The sequence below is a fragment of the Thamnophis sirtalis genome, unplaced genomic scaffold (assembly GCF_051295495.1).
Source record: "Thamnophis sirtalis isolate CommonGarterSnake01/CBP01778 unplaced genomic scaffold, rThaSir2_p1.2 scaffold_13, whole genome shotgun sequence".
Lineage (NCBI taxonomy): Eukaryota > Metazoa > Chordata > Lepidosauria > Squamata > Natricidae > Thamnophis > Thamnophis sirtalis.
Window position 1 is genome coordinate 18,783,021 of NW_028261393.1, and position 19,420 is coordinate 18,802,440.

The 19,420-nt window shown below is 40.8% G+C and overlaps 1 protein-coding gene across 1 annotated transcript in view; it reads left to right on the plus strand.

Annotated features, from left to right (window-relative positions):
* The first annotated feature begins 2,616 nt into the window (after window positions 1–2,616).
* Window positions 2,617–19,420, plus strand: part of LIN28A (lin-28 RNA binding posttranscriptional regulator A) — a 36,413-nt gene continuing 19,609 nt past the window's right edge. The window contains exon 1 of the mRNA XM_014064105.2: window positions 2,617–3,022. Coding sequence (XP_013919580.2) covers window positions 2,822–3,022 — 201 coding nt within the window. The 5' untranslated portion in view covers window positions 2,617–2,821. The remainder of the gene's footprint in view (window positions 3,023–19,420) is intronic.

Consider the following 19,420-nt stretch of genomic DNA (forward strand, 5'->3'; position numbering starts at 1 on the left):
CTTAAATCTCATAATATCCGACTTTCGCAGTTTCTCCTGTAGAGATTTTACGAAGTAGATTCATAGTAAAAATACGTCTTGCTTACACATTTATATCTCGTCTTTATAGCACGAGGTAGAGAGAATTCATCTATTTTTTTAAAATGAACGTTCCATTTGCAAAGAAAAATAAAGGGAGATTATTTTTCCTAAATGACCAAGTAGGACTTTCAAGTTTTCAACCACAGCCTGAATTTACTTGGGATTCTTATTAATGAGCCCTTTGAAATATCTATCAATCATATATTCACATATAAAATGCATTCTTACTCCCAAATTACTCTGCCTGTCTTCCCTCTGTCCCTAGTTTGAGGAATACACCGGGATAAATCAGAGATCATTCTAATTTACCTACTAAAGAAAATATAGGGATTTTTTTTAAATCACCCGCGAGATTATTTCTCTCCCGAAATAATGGAGGACAACTTAATAGGGAAATTGGGGGGGGGGGACACCAGTCTGCCATTCTTCCTCCCTTCCATTCCCGAAACCAACCAGAAGAGATTCCCAAAAAGAATGGCGGGCCCGGCAATCAAGACCACTCATCTACGAAAAAGAGGCTTAACTTGCTAAAAGTAGAAAGGAAAGGAGAGGGAGGGGGCCTCTCTTTTGAAACAGGTCGTTTAGGATCAAGCTGATTCGATCCTAACCCAACGGGCTAGGCAAGGCAATGGGCGCGTGTGTCCCTCTGGGTGTCAATCATTAGAAGCTCCCGGTCTCTTGGCAATAGCAAAAAGTAGTCCGGATAGAAAGAAGGCGCTTCCTTACTTCCCCCCGGCAGGTAAACCCGCCCCTCTCCTCCAATTCACCACATCGGGGAGGGGAAATACCCCCCCCCCCTTTGGAATGGCCAGTTGATGGGTGCCATCGTCACATGGGAAAAGAGTGTGTGTGTGTGTGTGTGTGTGCGCGCGCGCCCACCCGCTACGCACGGCCAGCTTCTCTCTCCTCCCCCCCACGTGAACCCAAACCCGACAGAACCCCGATCGTGACCGCCCGGGGGGCTCCAGGGACCTCCCATTCAACATTTCCCAAGGCAGCCAAGATGGATAACGTGTGAAAACGAAAGTTGAAGGGATGGGGGCGATGTTGGGTTAGTGTGCGGTTTTCCCCCCTAAAGTTTTGACACTAACCAGGATTGCCCCCCCCCCGCCCCTTCTCCGGCTCCAGTCTGCCGGACCGGGAGGCAGGAGGTTACATTTTTTGGTCTCCAGAGAGAGAGAAAAGAGCACAGGGATTGGGGGAGGAGGGGAAGAGGAGGCGTGTGTGTGGGGGATCTGGCAAGGTTTGGCGTTGGGGGAATTCTATTGTCTCTGTCCAAAATTTGGGAAGCCATAGGAGGCCTCGGGCCCTCCCACCCGCTATTGTTACCTCGAAGATGTAGCAAACCTTGGGCTGGCTTTTTCCCCCCGTCCCTCCTCTTGTTTAGAATCTTCCCCCACCCCCTCCTGTCCTCCTCCCCCCTCCCCTCCCTCTATTTTTGGGGGCTGGGGAACTGCGGTGACACCCTCTCCGAAGCAGGCTGGCAAGAGAGAGGAGGGGAAGCGGCTCCTGCGAAGAGTCCACCATTTCCATCAGGGGTGCAGAATGGGGTCTGTTTCTAACCAGCAGTTTGCAGGTTAAGTGAATTTTTTCCTATCCAATTCCCCCCCCCCCTTTGTAAAATGTAGGCCTTTCTCCCTCGCTTCTCTTTCGTCTTCTTTCACTTTTCCTTCACCTCTGTCCATCCTAGTTTGGCTAACAAAAATAACCATAATTATTCTGCGCCCACCAGATATTATTTCTGGTTTCTTCTAATATTGAACCTGCCCCTTTCGCGTTTAAAAGGCTTAGTCTTTCTACCTCGGTTTTCTTACTTTTATGGTTTATTTCTGTGACTTTTTTTGGGAGGGAGGAGGGCGGTATATCCTCTTTCCTTGGTTTGCCATGTGCTTTTTCTTTTTAGGAAAGGAGGGGGGGATGAAAGAGCTTGAAAACTTTTTTGGCCGTATTGGCAGCTTGGAGATTTTTTTTTTTTTTTTAAAGAGAGGGATTTGAGGTTCTTTTTTTTCTTTTTAAAAAAGGCGCACGTACAGATTTCCAAATGGTTTCGGGAGAACAACGTTGCCCTTTCTGGTTTGTATTGTTTTCCCCTTCAGTCTGCATTTTGCATTCGACTTCCTTCTTCAACAAGCCTTTAAAAACTTTTAGGAGAATTTCCAAATACACCAGGACAGGAGCATTATGGGGGTTTCTTCCTTCCTTCCTTCCATCCCCCTAAAAATATCTACCGGCTTCGCTCTTCCCCCACTTCCTCTCCTCTTTTCTAATGTTGCAAAGTTCGGAAGGAAAATGCAACAAATACACTTTGGATAGATTTAATATGTTGCCACCTTATGGAATTTGGACCAGCGAAGGGAGTTGCCGATATTTCCGTTCCTCCACTCCTCTCCATTCCTCGTTTAGGGATTCCCCCCCCCCGGGTCTACCATGCAGGGACGATGAAAAGGTGGGCCTTCCCCCTGCGCCCTATCCTCCCCCCCCCAAAAAAAACCAACCCAAGGGAGGATCCGAGGATGCCTCGGCTGGGCTGGGAATTCCAAGCTGCTCTCCGGGGGCAATCGCGGCATGGCGGGGCCGAAGGTGTTTTTTGGGCTGACCGAAAGACAAGCCTATTTCCCCCCACCAACCCACCCCGAGGGCGTCTCGTGGCTGGGCGCCCCCACCTCGCCCGCCGGCCGATAGGAAAGCCAGCCAGGGGAGCAGCCTTCCCGGGACTCGCCTCGACTGATGAACCGCGTGTATGCTTCTAGGTGGCTGCGCCAAGGCGGGCGAAGAAGAGCCCAGCGGGGATTCGCCCAGGCCGGACGAGGACAGCCAACCGCTCTTGCATGGCGCCGGGATCTGTAAATGGTTCAACGTGCGGATGGGCTTCGGCTTCCTCTCCATGACCACCAAGGAAGGCGTCGCCCTCGAGTCCCCCGTGGACGTTTTCGTGCACCAGGTAAGCGGGGGGGGGGGATCCATCCGGGAGGGGCGGAAGGAGCGGATCGGGAAGGTGGTGGAGGGGAGCGCGCTTCCTCCACAGGAGCTCCGGGAGACCGCTTGGGGCCTAAATAAACCCGGCCAGCATGGGCCTTACGGGGCCGGGCGCAGCCTGGAGAAGAGTTGGGCGTCTTAGGCGCAAAGTTTGGGAATTGCGCCTTGGGGCGGATCGGCCAGAGAGCGTAAAAACAGCGCAAGGGCGGCCGAGGTCTGCCGCTTCCCACCTTCTGCTGATTATAGGAAGGAAGGGCTCTTGCTTTCTCCTTGGCCAAAAAAACCGAGCCTCGCTTGGTGCCTGCGCGGATTTCAACTTCCACGCGCGGTTTTGCTTTGAGGTCCATGTGTGGGCCTTTTTTTCTCAGCTCCGCCCGGGCTTCTTTCCTCTCTGGAAGGCAGTTAAGGACCAGTTCTTGGGCTCTCCTTTGCTTTCCCGTCATGGTTTAGGGTTTAAGGCTTAGGTTGCTGTAAAGCGATAGCGGCTTAATTTCAATTTTTTAAAAAATTTACCCTCTTCCCCCCCCCCTCTCCAAATGGCCCGCTTGGGACTTTGCCTTTACAAATGGGAAGGGGAGCCGGAAGAGCCGCGGCGTGGTCACTAATCACGATTGTAGGGATGGGGAAGGGAAGAAGCAGTTGCAAAAAAAAAAAATCCTCACAGGGAACTATAGAGTGTAAAATCTTCCTTTGGCAAACCAATAGGAAAAAAACATAGGAAGAAAAGGCTTTGTTCGCCTTTATTTCCCTGGGTTAGAAAGACACAAGAAAGAAGGTTCCATGTGGCAGCACAGAAGGAAGGTGTCATAACTAAATACACAATTAAATAACTTAGCTTGTTAACTTGTTAGCATGCTATATTTGCTTTAGCATGGCAATTCAAGCTGCATTAGGGTTGGCTTGTACCACATCCTATGTCCCAAATCATGGTTTAAAAAAAACAAATGCTGTGTTCACACAATCCACTAAGCTAAAAGCAAACAAACTGGGTTTATGTAGCGTTGCTTTACATGCTCTCCAAAACAGAATTGATGAAGCTGCCAGCATCCTGCCTAAAGTAACTAAGCATGGGACCTAAAAGTGGGTAGAGGACTACTGGTCCTCCAAATGTTACTGGATTGAGCCTCCCAGGAGCCCCAGCCAGCATGATGGGGGGAATGCTGGGAATTGTAGTTCAGCATCTAGAAGGCAATCTTTTCCTTACTTGTGAAAGGACAAAGCACAGTGTTATAATAATACATTTTAGTAAGAAAGGCCTTGCTGGTACCATATTTCTTGGCTTGCAATCATCCAGTAGGCATAACAGTTCCTATACCACTGATGATGATCTGTCTCTGATTAATAGATGGTCGATATGCTTCCAAATGTTGCTTGAAGCCATTGCAGTGTAGTCTATTCCACTATTTGGGAGCAATTGCTTTCCAGATGTGTGTGTGTGTGCACCCTGTACATATCTAAGATTCAGGTGGTTTTGTAATTTTGATATCAAGTACCGATAAGACAGTACATTTTTGTGGGTAAAAGCTTAATCAACATTATCAAGCAGAATAATCTTGGGTACTGTGTTACCATCTTCTAAATTTTGAGAATTCAGGGAAGGGCTGCCCTAAGGGATTATTTAAAACCAGTTAACCAAAACTAAGCTGGTCTTTAATTAGAACCTGCAAGGTTGTTATATTAATATAATTTTATTAAGGACTTCCAGAGAAAACTGACCCAAAATGGGTGTCATATGAATTGTACAAAGGAAATTGAGTGTCAATAGGTACAGGGTTTTTTGTTTTACAACAGAAGTGTAACAAAATTGTGGATTTAAAGCCAGAAGTTGCAATGAGGAGAATTTCACAGATGATTTTTAAGGATAAGGGAATTTCATGGAAGATGGGCATAGCTGATTAGAATCCATTTCAAGTTGATCACATTCCCTGCTTAGGTTTTTGGTATCACCAAGATGGTTTTAAGGTATCAGAACTTCCTGTTCAAAGATAGTCTTCTAGATCCTTGTAGGAATGGCACACAATATACTATGCCCATGAGTGTCAGAGGAGTTGGCCACAGCTGGGGAATGGAGAGGAGATAGGTAAATGTTATTAAATGAGTGAAATAAATATTTGTGTCCCATAGGTGAGGAAAGAGAAATTTACATTAACAAAATTCCTTCATGTGGAATTTGAAACACAGGTACTTTTGTTTTCTTTACCCAAAGTTCATATCAGCTGACAATAAAATGGCTGCATTTTATATTTCACCCCTAAAGGGAGGGAACATTGTTTCCTTGCCCCAGCTGCAGCCCAAATCTTTATAAGTACGGTACTTAATAGAGCTTTCCCAGATGATGCTAGCTTTGAATACAGTGGGTCTCCGTATTTCTATACTGTAAGCCTATCCTCTTTTTTCCACATTTTAACAGTGACTAACTGGTTTTTTTTTAAGTCTCAAAATCAAGCTTTCTATTTTCTCATTCCTGTTTTCCAAACCCCCCTCCCCATTCAGTCTAATGAATAATCCTAGTGAACTCAAAAACTTGCTCATTATTTTGGCTGATCTCTGTTAAGAGCTATCAGCCAGCTGTGGGTTTTACTTTTTCTCTAAATGTACCACATGTCTTCCTTTGCTTCTTGAAGGTAAATAATAATTTGAAAAGTAGCACCTTTTGAATTAATTTCCTTGCAAGGATAGGATAGCCACATTCCTCATTAGACAGTTTTCTTCACTTTAATCATGTTTGTTCTTACCAGATCAGATAAAATACTGCCCCGGTTTCTGACTAGTACTTATTTTCTTTGGGGCCATGCCATTCTTGATGGTATTATGCTATCATCCACATGAAACCTCTTGTTGTTTACAGAGGAAAGATAAGCAAAAAGAAGTCCTGATTGTAGATGACCTTGTTTATGCAGGTTAAGAAACTGTGGTACAACACCAGTTCTGTAATGGTAGATTTGAATTTAGTGGTACAAGGTCCAAAATTATAATAAAAGTGTATGTATACTCCTTCTGATTCAGATGGTGAACTGAATGTTAAGATTTGACCATGAGTAACCTTTTTGAAACAAAACAGTTGTTCAGAAGAAAGCCACATTTAAGACAAGAAAATGATTACACTGTAACAGCTAATTGGAAGAAGCTTCAAGGTTATCTTTGATTGGAAACACCTTTCCTGGTCTTAATTTACTTGAGCAGTACTGAAGGGTGTATAATGCAATTTTGGGTAGAGATACAGCCTTTGTGCAACAATCCTCAAATATACAGACTCAGAAAAAAACCTCATTAATTTTACTGATGATAATAGTTAGGTGGCCAAACAAGATTATTCAGAAGAGGTATAGATGTTGACTTAGAAGCAAACCACTGTCCTCAATAGATTGGAATCCATAGCAATGTTGTAATCTTACACTTATTTTCCTTGCTAAGTTGAAAGCACTTTGCTTTGAGGAATGCATACAGGAGTGCGTTTTCAATGGTGCTAGTTCATATGGTTAAATGCAGACTGTCCTTTTTTGGGGGGGAAACACAGAAATGATAAGTTTTGGGTTTGATAAAGCTGTGGGGTTTTGAATGTAAGCTTGTGTGTGTAAAATATTTCATGATTCACATTTGCTGGCTTTTTTCATATGAGTTGTATTTTATAATGTCAATTCATTATGTAACAAGAAAGGTAGATGGAAACTCTAAACCACTTATTTTCAATTCTTAGATTAAGTTGGTTGACTCATGTAGAATTCATACATACAGACACACAGACACATATTAACACCCACAGCTGCTTTGGACAATTCTTTGGAATTTTCATGAAGTTTCATTCACATCCAGGCACAGGATAAATCTACAAAATGAATGGATGCAACTCCTGATTTCTGTATTTTATTGGCCCTTACCCCTTCTCTGGGAATGATTTCCCCAGGTGAAGGCCTAGATGAGTTGATGGAAAAGCCTGAAGGAAATAAACCTGAAATGCTGACTTCCCTGTTTTCTTTGGAGAGAGATGCATGGAGGGCCATTGGCTTTGTTTTAATCACCTTGTTTGTTGCGTGGAATGTGGCTGAAATTTAGAGTTTTGGGAGATCTTTGAAATCCATCCCCATCACTTGGAAGGCAAAACAAAACATTTTGGATTGATTTTGCATCTGATTTCAAGCACTAATAATAGTCTGGTAGAAAAAAAAACCCTGAAGGATTCTGGATATTTTTGTGATGATTTTGCTATACCCCGACCTATTCTAGAAAAATGAATACAAGTATTTGAAATATGCATGTTTGGGGCACAGGAGGGTAAGGAAATCCTTAACATCAAGCTACTATTTCCTTCTTAAGATTGACTGTAATCTGCAAAACTCCAAGCTGAATGTTTTTTTTAAAACTTTTAAACTTTTTCCTTTCCCTATTTTGTTGTTGTTGTAAGAATTGCCCGGAAGAATTCTGGAGATCTTAAAAGCATAATATCCTATTGTACCTTTTTTGTTGGCCCTAATAAAGGAATGGCCCAGCTGTAGATTCTGATTCTTCTTAAATCAACCCTCTTCCTTGTTTCTGTATTCTTTAATATCCAGACATGCTTTTGTAGCCACAGTTTCAGGATACTGTGTTCTATTGTGCTCTCAAAATCTTGGGGAGCTTCTTAGGACTGTGCTACACATTCTTTTATTTAAGTGCCTAGTAATTTACATTTCACAAATTTGTGGCATAATGGTTATAAGGACAGGTAGACTCAGGTGATACATCTGATGAATGCTGATTAGAGGAGTTCAGATATAAGGGACCAGCCTTATATTTCCTTCAGATGAAGAGTCACAGTCTTAGGTCCCTGGGCCACAAAAGGTCTTTAAAAAGCTTTGAATGTTTCTCCCCCAAAACGGACTACCAAATTTTAGTGTGACAGAAGGGAAAATCATGAACTATGTGTGCGAGGGTACTATTTAACATTTGGCCTGCTTATTTTTAGGAAGGCTGCCTCTAGCATATTATTGTACATATCATTATCAAAATCAGTCATAGCATTTGCCAAAAACCAACTATGACTATTGGCCAAGAGAAGTTGCATCCCTTGAGGTATGAAAAAAATCTAAAGGGTTTTTTTTTGTGTTTGGTGGCAGGTGCTGTGGGATAGGCAGTTAAAAACAAAGGGAATTGCTTTATTTCCCCCTCAAGTTGACAAAATTACACATCTCTACTTTAGGTGATGGAAAGTATCCAAATGGCTGAAGGATGCTGTGTTTAAGGCTTCCTGGAAAGTTGCAGCCCATCTAAACAATGTTGAACAAAGTATTTTACTATAAAGTGCCATTTGAATGTCACATTCATAACCCATACTTCTAGGATGATATATTTTCAATAATCCTGTAAGGAAACATAAGTTAGGTTATTATATCTCCATCATTACCAAGTGAGCTTCACAGTTGATCATGGATATTCTCAGCTTTAGAACAATAAAGTATTCCTAACACCAGTTTGTTTTTAAGCAATTTAGGGCACTAGGGAAGATGAAAATTACAGCAAAGCCTCATCCCAAAATCACCAGACTCTTTTTTTTTTTTTTTGACCTGGTCCAACAAATAAGTATCTCTTTACAGAGATTTCCCGATCCCTTGGCATTAATTCTATATCAAGATGCAGGAACAAGCATCTGAAAAAGGAGGTAGAAATGGCTGATGTTGGAGAGGATGAAATTGTCTTTGTTTCTGATGGGGAAATCCATAAAGACTTGAGAATAAGCGTTCTGTAGCTTGTTGGACTAGACATTAATCTCGGGCAATCCACACTGGTGATTGATAGCATTGTCATTACTCTGTTGCTACATCGCTGACATGGGCAGGCTTCAGAAGGAAATGGTTGGAAACTGTTATGAACTGTAATTGTGGATATCCTGTACTGGTAGAAGAAAACATATAATTGATCAAAAGTGACTCCTTTTTCCTTAGCCAACCCAAGGAAATAATACAATATTGGTTCTTGCTCTGTTTTCAGTTTGTGCTTTGGTTGAGAGCAAATGACCCAAAGCTGTTTCTTCTGAGGTTTTTTTTTAAATATTACCATCTTGAATCTGGTCTTTGAGTGGTGGCAGCTTGGTTGACATATATCAGTTTTCTCAACTGCTATTCAACAATTGGAAATACAGAACTTTAGAGGGCATGTCATGCTAGTCTTCCTCCAATTTCACTATGCTGATTTTTTGGGGGGGGGGATGAGGCTGAGGTGCAATTATAGTTTTAATTATAATGCTTTTAAACCTAATTTTCATTAAAAATAATACCCAAGCCAGGAGAAAATAAAACCCATAAAATCATATTTATTTGGTTTTATTAAAATCCATTAAAAGCTAATATACACGAAATCACAAAAAGTTAAAGCTGTAACATCATTCATGAGAAGAGCCAAGGTGGCGCAGTGGTTAAAAGCAGCACTGCAGGCTACTGCTAGATCAGCAGGTCAGCGGTTCAAATCTCACCGGCTCAGGGTTGACTCAGCCTTCCATCCTTCCGAGGTGGGTAAAATGAGGACCCAGATTGTTGGGGGCAATATGCTGACTCTCTGTAAACCGCTTAGAGAGGCCTGAAAGGCCTATGAAGCGGTATATAAGTCTACTGCTATGATAACACCAGCAGAACAAATGTAAAATATGACATAGTGTAAGCTTAGTCAGCCGGGACAAGCAGGTAGGTCTAAAATTGATTCTGAAAGCTCAGCATCATTTTATGCAGATGTTTTCTGACAGAATGTCATAATTCGAACACCTATTTATGTGCATTATAACTTAAAATCATGGTATTCTACTGGATGGTATTAGTTTCCTAATCATAGTGATCTGCAGAAAGCACTGTGAACTCCCAAGACAAATTTATCAACTAGGCTACAAAAATCCAAATGACCATTAGATGGCAGCAAAGGAGAACATTCTATGCTGCCACCTATTGGTTATCTGAATTTTTTTAGAGCCCAGATATGGGAGTCTACTCCATATAATTAATTAGCTTTATTAAGGAATGGGGCAAGTAATGAATAGCAAAAGGGAGCTTTATATCTCTTTTCAGATTATCAATAGGTAACTTAAAGAGTGGAAGCAGAAGTTATTTCAGACATTACTGTAACTATGGCCTGTGATATTTGGTAGACTGAAGAATGGAGCCATTACATTGGAGCATTTATGTGTCCTTGGGATTGAGAAATTCCAGCTCATATAAATTCCTAAAGAGAATGATATCGAAGTGCTTTGACCTCTAAACTGTTGTGTCAAATGCATTTTAATATGTCACTATTTTATTTCCCAAATTGTTTGCTCATTGCATGGCATGTAGAAAGGCATTGATGGGCCAGAAATGGAAACTGGACATGAGTTAACAGATGACCACACAGGAAAAGAACATAAATCTGGCTTCTTTATCTATGCACTGTGTCCTAAAAAACAACAACAACACAGATGGGGAATTTATTTAATTGCATGAGGGTCAGAGATAACCCTCTTCTGGTCATTTACATATGTGAATGATAACCCACAGGAAGTAACTCTGGAAGAAAGAAGGGAATTGGCCTCTTTAGATCTATTAAATCACTTTATTACAGGAACCAGCTTTGAATAGCCTGTCCCAGCAGGGGGTTAGTTTCCATCTCTCTTTCCCCCCCTTCTCTCTCTGACCATCCGCTCTCATTTGACTCATCTGATAACAAAGCAATCAAAAATTTCAGCAAAATGGAGAACAGATTGACTTGTCTTCTGTTTCCTCACCTGGCTTTGCAATCAGAAACAGATAACATCCAATGGTCATGTATGTAACAGGCCCGCTTTTAGATCATCATCAGAGCTTCCATTATGCTGTTGGCAGCCATTTTGCTTGGTTGTGGTTTGCATTCCTGCTAAATCTGGCTTACTTGGTGTTTGGTTAACAGTTAATGAAGTATTGAGTTGTTTTAGAGTTTCTGTTTTGAGGAAAATATTTTTTGCTTGCATATTTTTTTGCTGGTCAGTGGATCCATGAGACTCGGGCTTTGGAGCAAAGAGATAACAGCCTCAGGCAATGATTTCCTCCTTCCCCCAGCGCCTAATTCAAGCAATTAGCAATGTGTGTGTGGAATTTCTCTATCCTCCCCTGTAAGTGGAAAGGCCCTGTTATTGCACTGAAGAAATTGATCTGAGTCGGGTGTGCCTGTTTGCTCTCCAACTTAGTAGTTCTAATCAAGAAATTTTTTTTCTGCTCATTCCTCTTGTGAATTGAGAAATGTATGAAAATAATTCAGGTTTCCCTTTTTCTTTTATTAGTTAATGTACAATATATTTAGATTGGGAACCACTCAATCCCCAAAACTGGTAACACAGAGGAAATCCTTCTGCCTGTATGAATCAACTTTTGCACATTCATTTTGACAGCACTAAACCAACCAGGTGGGACAAGTATAGTTAATTTTGCATAGCCTGTCCAACTTTCACATTTCAGTCAAGTAAGGACCGCTATCTCCTTTAGCTTGTCTTGAGGTCTCCCTTCTTCCAACTGTAGTCAGACCTCAAAATTTGCAAGATTCAAGATTGTTTATTAGAATTACGAAACCGGGATGAACATTATGTAGGAACTTAATTCTGCTTTACTCAAAATGTCAGGCTAAACCATCACGTAAGATTTTTGTTGGCCGAGTGTGTGAATCTAGTTATTGTTTGTTCAACATACCACAGTTAAATAAACTTAAATGCATATATCATCTTTTCTTGAGCTCAAGGAAGCTTATATGCCCTTTATACAATCCCCAGAACAACAATCATGTGAGGTAGGTTGGGTTGAATAAGAGTGATTGGCCCAATTAATTTCTGTGGCTGAGAATAGACTTGTGCCCACGTTTCCCCTATCCTAGTCCAGCAACTGCTACACACTGGTGCCTGAATGCATACAATCTCACCTCACACCAACAATACATTGGGTGAAAAAAAATCAGGAGAACTATCCCTCCTTCCTAAAATAACAGTCCTTTAAGGACTAAGAATGAGTAGTACATATGCAGTATGGAATAATGTTTGGGAAGGAAATGGGGAATTGGAAAGAGTTGGAGGCAAGGGGAAGTGAGAGGAAAATCCCTGTTCTACAGCATTTTAACTTCAATCTAGCAGCCCAGAGATAATCCCCATATACCACCTTTAAAGCTTCATAACAATACTGTGAAATGTTAGGGTAAGTTATGGTCCTTTTGTCCTTTTGATGACTCAAGGACAAGCTTCACCCATCGCATTATTTTTGTTACCAGATTCAGCCCTTTTTTGTGATACTCATGATAATACTAAGCCATAAACTAAATAAAGTAGTCAGAAGACACTAGCCCCACCCCGTGAAAACCTAGCCATGGTTACAGTTTTAAATAGTTGGTATGCTGTGTGAATTTTAACAGCAGAGACTTCAAATTCAAATCACCATGGAGTTCATTTAAGATTTCAACTCAATTGTCTCTGGTCCAAATTCCTGAGTTTAAAACTTTAATCTCCTACCCCTTATGGGACTTTTCCGTAAGTTCTGGTTGATTGGTGTTGTAGTCCAGCACCTCCAAATGATGGCAAACTGGACAGGGCTGCTTTAATAATTAGGGTCCACCATTCTAGGACTTCTTAAAGGATGACTGAGACACCCACAAGTTAAATGTCTTGCATTAGGAATGAAGCTACACATCAGATGAAAAAGAGGCAGTCAATAGGAGAGAAAGGTCTTCTTTGCTGGCCAGCATTTGCCTCCAGGGTGAATGTGTGCGCTCAGGTCTCTTAAGGGCAAATGGAGCCAGGCGGCACCTTTTCTTGAAAGGGCACTGCGGGGAGAAAATGCTGAGATAATCAGGCCATTGTCTGCAAGCCGCTTCTCTCTGGGACTGCTAAATTGAAAGGCCACCGTCTTACTTGGGAAGAATTCATTTGAGGATGGATTTGCCTTGCAGACATTCTGTTGCTTGGGGTCCCCCCCTTCTTTTCTTGTTCTGGAGCTGCTTCCAATTCAAAAGAGCAGAAGTTTGACCAATCCTACAGAAACCCAAAAATCAGAAATGGATTGTTGGTAGATGCCACAGAATTCAATGTTAAGAAACCTAGAACTGGGTTGTTTAAATGAATAGGGGAGATCTAAAAATACAGTCTTCTCATCCAGCCCTGTCAAAATCGATGTCCTCCTTTTAGCTGGGGATGATTGGAGTTGCAGTTCCATCTGGACAGTCCCAAGTTATCCTAAAGGAGGATTGTTATTAATTTCTCAAGAACGATTCTTGCTTTCTTTAAGTCTTCATTCCTTTTCATTCAGCTAGGATGGAGCAGGGATATGCAGAAAGTAATTTGGGAAGTGTAGGTGAATGCTCAGATCCTGGCTAAAATTGGTGGGGAGGACACTTGAAAAAATAGCTGAGAGCACTGTGCTGAATTAAGGTACTGTTGTGGTTACTTTGAAAGCCAGACACACAAGTAAAGAGTTTGGAAGTAGGCCTAGTCAATCTGATCCAGTCACCTTCTCCCATCAGAATGTCCAGATCTATAGACTTCATCTTCCAGAATGCTCAGTAATGGTCAAGCAGTTTGGAGAATTCTGGGAGTTGAAGTCATGTACCTCAAGTTACTGGAATTTTACAACATAATCTCAAACTCTGCTTGAAAACCTCTAGGAAGCAAATATCTCGAGCTCAATAGTTATTTCATGTTGAACTATTCTTACTTGCTGATAATGCTAGGCTGAAATCTACAGTATCTTTGTCTTTTTGTTCAGATTGGGTAACAATAATCCAAAAGATAAATAAAATAATATACACACCTAAAACACAATAAAAATCTACACATATTAAAAATGCTTCTTTCCCAGACCTTCCCAGAGGAGAAATGGAAGCATTATTAAAGCTGGGCAGATTCCTATGCTGATTCTTCTGAAATATTTTGCTGCTATGTATACAATTGTTAACTTACAGTCTGTTGGACTCCATGCATTTATAGCATATCCTAGGGACGCGATGGCTCAGTGGTTAAGACGCTGAGCATGTCGATCAGAAAGATCGGCAGTTCGGCGGTTTGAATTCCTAGCGCCAAGTAATGAGGTGAGCTCCCATTACCTGTCCCAAATTCTGCCAACCTAGCAGTTCAAAAGCACGTAAAAATGCAAGTAGAAAATAGGAACCACCTTTATTGGGAAGGTAACAGTGTTCCGTGTGCCTTCAGCATTTAGTCATGCTGGCCACATGACCACGGAGAGGTCTTCAGACAGCACTGGTTCTTTGGCTTTGAAACGGAGATAAGCATCGCCCCCTATAGTTGGGAACAACTAGCACATATGTGCGAGGGGAACCTTTACCTTTTTAAATAGAACTATCTTTGAATGAAACTTGTGTACAGCAAATCATGGCTGTCAAAATCTGGATTGGCATTTTTCAGATGTGAGCATGTTACACAAATTTTAAAAAGAATTCTTTGGCTGCTTTATTAGTTCTAAACCTGGTTAAACCCCCTAAAATGGTTCAGGAGCCAGTCCTAACATATTGTGCTCTTGCTTTGAGATCCTTGCTGAAAGCCTTCAGTCATTTCAAAGAGGAGGAAAGGTGCGGTAGAATCTTTTAAAACCAATTATTCGCTTTGAACTATCATTCCTACTGCAACTTCTAGCCTTAACTATCATATAAGTGTACATGACGCCTCATGGTGGAATTATGCATAATTGAAAATAGTGATAAACAAATATAAATGGCTGGTAAATCTCTTTTATATTGGGATTTGTGATTATATAAAGGTACACTGTTATCAAATAGATAATCAAGAATGTAAGGGAATCAGGTTTATTGGGAAAAAAATAATACTAATTGTAATTGAATATATGTTGTACAATGAAAGTGAGGTACTTAGTTATACTAGATGAAAAATTTGTGATTGTAAATGCTATTTGAGAATATGGATGCAAAAACATTTGTAACCAAATGACATGCTGTATGTGATGATGATTTTTTTGTGTGTATATGTTGTTTGTTTCATAAAAATAAAAATTTCTTGCAAAAAAAAAAGAACCCCCCCCCCTTCAAAAAAAAAGTATACATGACGCCTCTGAAACATGGAGCAGTAACTGTATTCTCCTTGAACCAAATCATGGACTAGTCAGATTTTTCCATCACAAAGATTTCCCATAACTAAAACCACTGGTGGATATTATTTAATAATGAGACAAGAGCCACATCTCTATCTGATCTGATCCTTTGGTGCACATGGTGTACATTCCATCTGTGAAAAACTTGATTTAATAGAAAATAGTATTTGTAGTTGAGCTTGTTTTGACTAAATCGTGCTCCCTTCTAGCACTGATGATGTTACTAAGTTGGGTAATGAAATGTCTGCAAGAACCAAACTTTTCAGAGTACCAGGGACCTCACAAAGCTTGAACTTAGCTTAGGCTGCTATTGTATATTTAATGAAGCATACTTCTATGCAGGGTGGATTTTAATTAAATCAAGTGGATTTAAATCATGATTTAAATCACTAGTAAAAAAAATCACCGGGTTTACATCTGGAGGGTGTGAGTGCCTTAAATATTGTTGGGGGAAGGGCAGGTTTCTAGATACCTGTCATTTCCCCAACCATGGGATGGAAAGATGAGATAGAGATGGCTGTAGACCTATTGACACAAGTCTTAAAACTTATGGCCTTGGAACTGAAGAACTAGTACAATCTAGATGATAACGTACAATTAAGCTTTGGTTTTGTGGAATGGGCTTGTTTACTGGAAAAATACCATTTTATTTTTGAATTATGACACAATGGTATGTCTTTTGTGGCTATGGTGATATCCCCTGGCTTTGATAGCCCAGCCTCTTAAATGAGGCTGGCATAGTTTGTATAACATGATTCATTTACTAAGCACAGTTATTTGGATTGCACATTGCATTAAAATGGAATATGGTTGAATCTATGTTTCCGTAATAGCTTGTTAGAATTTTAAAATAAAGAGAAATTATAGAACAAAGGCAGATTAAGATCTGAGTGATTATTCTACATAAAATCGTATTTTGAGAAACATGCTTTGGGTGATGAAAGTTAAATATCAGATCCAATGTTCTCTGAGCAATTCTAATTTGAGCCTTTCACTGAAAGTCTGTGAAAGGATGGCTCTAAAAGTTAATAAATTGTATAGAACTATGACTTGTTTTCAGCTTATTTTCGAAAATCAAATCCAAACTAATCACATTATACTTTAACCTGAGATAAGAACTGAACTATTGCCATCTTTCTGATCATTTTAAGTGTGAGTAAATTATATATGTAGTAGAATGTTAGTAGCACATATGGTGCATTGGGCATTTCAAAGATCGAATTACAAATTTCATTTAATTGATTGATTTAAAGTTTGGGCTTGCTGATTAAATAAGTTTGTTGTAGAAATGCCTACTATATAGTACTATGTAAAAGTAAAAATTATATCTTTTTCTACTATGCTAAAAAGAGTTGGGAGTCAATGTCCCCTCCCTTTCCCCTGTACCTTCCTCTCTTCCCTTTTCCTGCCTCTACTTTTCCACTATTTTCATTTTTCCTTTGTATTTTATAATATAATTAACTACTGAAATTCTTGGGGGGGGGGAATGAGAGCTATAGAAATTTAAAAAAACAAACAAACAGGCGTTTCTTAGAACAATAAAACTTTATTCCTGTTCAGTAATATATTTGATAGGGAGAGAGGGAGACTGAGACTCACCATTCAGGAATATAAATTACATTTTTGGTATAACATTTGTATGCATGATTTATTCTGGATTCTGATTCATGGTCCATTTCTATGAATTTAAAGAATATGTAAAAAGAGATGCTGTTTTCCTCTGTCTACTGAAAGAGCCAAAATCATTTCATGCCAGACTAGCTAGAATAAAAATAAAGATATTGCATTTTTGCTCCTATTGAGTAAAATGAATCCCACCTTAGAAAGGGTGATAGAGGAAATGCAGTGAAAAATGCTCAGTCCAAATTACAAACAAATTAAATTTGGCACTCTGCCCACCCTTGATATTCCTAATAGGAAACTGTTGAGAAAAGGCAAAAAAAATCACCATTAAATCAAGAATGTGTCTTATGGTTTCACCCCTGTGTTACAATAGAACTGGTACATACTAGCTGGCTTAGGAATTAGCAGCCCATCACTATCACTCATTGGTGACCTTAGGCCAAAACAATGACCTGGGCTGATAATTAATGGTTATTAATCCATTTTCTGGCTATATACAATACATTAAACCATAAACAAAGTAAACAAGCTAAGTTTGCATATCAGGCCAAGCCATTAACAATGCAAAACCTGAAAACACCAATCAGATTTAACATTTGGACCTAGTTAAGTGTATAGTGTGAACACAACATTTTCAGAATGTAGTTACTTTCCTAAAAAGGAGGATCTATATGTAAATCCCCCCCTTCTGTATTTGCTCTAGTGTAGATGTGGGCATTTTGGACAAAGAACAATAGCAGAGCATTTAAGTAATCATTTAGGTAACCAGTGGGCAGCTATCTCTGAAAGCATCATCTTAGCCTCTTATTAAACATTATTTTTTCCAATAAAGTACCCTAGAGTCAGGCAGAACAGGGAACATGGCAGATAAAACAGCCAAGATTTGCAGGCAGATTTACTACCTGCTTGTAAGTTAGCCAGGCTAATTTTATAGGCAAGGAAGAAATTAGAATTGGGAATATAACCGAAATTTACATGACTGTTTGGCTTGAAATAGAGGTGTTTTGTGGGTGAAGACTGCATTTAACACTTATGTGTTGCTGAAGGACAACAGCAGACACTACCATTGTACAAAAGGAATTGATTTTTACTTGCGAATTTTTTAAGGAGAGTTTCGTTGGCCATCTCCTCCTCTCTTTCCCCATCAGCATAATTAGCTAAAATATATCTTGCTGCCTACACTGCAGCTGCCTGCTTTCAGTTAACAACCATCAGTGTGATTCCAAGGGATACCCCCCAAAAAACAAACAAACAAACAAACCAAACCCACCCCAAGCTTGAGGGCTGGAAATGCCCAGCTCCCACCTGGGTGCATGTTGGTATGGTGGGGATAAGCATTCCCAGAATCCATGAATAAAGCTGGAGGTGACCATTTATATCCTTTGAAACTGTGGAGGAAAAGGAAGCTGCGGCGGCCACATCTTGTAACTGCTTTTGGCTTGTTCACATTTCAGCAGGATTGTGATGGATTGCTTATTTACAATCTCCAGGGGCAAAATTTACGGTGAGAAGGTTTATTTCTGCGGTGACCACTTATACGTTTGCCATGATGGTAGAATATGGCATTTGGATGTTGTGTTTGTTTAGCCCTTGCTTTTAACAAAGGGAGCTCCACTGAGAATTCCTAGAGGCAGCAAAAGAGAACAATAAGGGTGGGCAGTCAATATCATTCCATTTGTTCAGATCGGAAAATGGCTGATGGGTGACTCTTTTCCCCCCAGTGTTTAACACCACTGTATGCTTTCCGCTTTGGGTGTTGGTCCTAACCCTCCCCTACACTTTTAGGGTACTGTCATCCAGGGCAATTGTAGCAGCACCTTGGGTGCATTGCATTTAAATGCAAATGTAAGTGTTGCAAATGCATCAGCATTGGTGGGCGAGGGCATTTGTATTTTAGGATTAAAATCCTGTTTATAAAATTGGACTGAATCCTCACCATTTTTTTGCTGTGGTCGGAGAATCCTGTGATGGGTTCTTAAACAGGATGGCAGTTGTGCTGCTAATGGGGACAGATCTGTGAGGGCTCTGGATTCCTCTCCACTAAAGATTCAGGGCTTCAGGAATGTCCCCCCCCCAACTCCCCATGTACAGAGACAACTTTTGTCTTCTCCTTCTTCTCCTTTTCTTTTTCCTTCTCCTTCCCCTTTCTTTCTTTCTTTCTTTTTTTTGGGGGGGGGAGATGGCCTGGGAATTTTCCTGCTTTGTGTGTGGTGTGCCAGGATGAGGCACATTGGGCCTCTTCCTTTCAGATGCAAGGGGGCTATTTGACTAATTCAATGGGGCTTCAGTTTGATTACCTATCTGATAACAGAGGAATTCGAACAATGTGTGTGTTTTGGGAAGGAGGGGGAAGGGCTTGGGATGTTCTGAAGACCACCAGCTTCTTTTGCAGGTCACTTCAAAAGACCCAGGGCAAGAGGGAGGGAGGGAGGGCCGGGGAGGGGGAAGGAGCCTTCCTTGCAATTTTCTCTCCCTTGTTCCCCAAGGGAAGACAAGATTGCTTTTGGGGTTGGGGGTGGGGAGGTTGACCAATCTCTCAAGCACTCCTCAAAATAAACAGCAGTATTTCACATTTCACTCGGCTAAGAGAGAGGCAGGCTGGTGGCGGATGAAGTTAACTCCCCCCAATTATCCCTGAACTCCTCCCAATTATCTATATTTATCAGAGATATGTT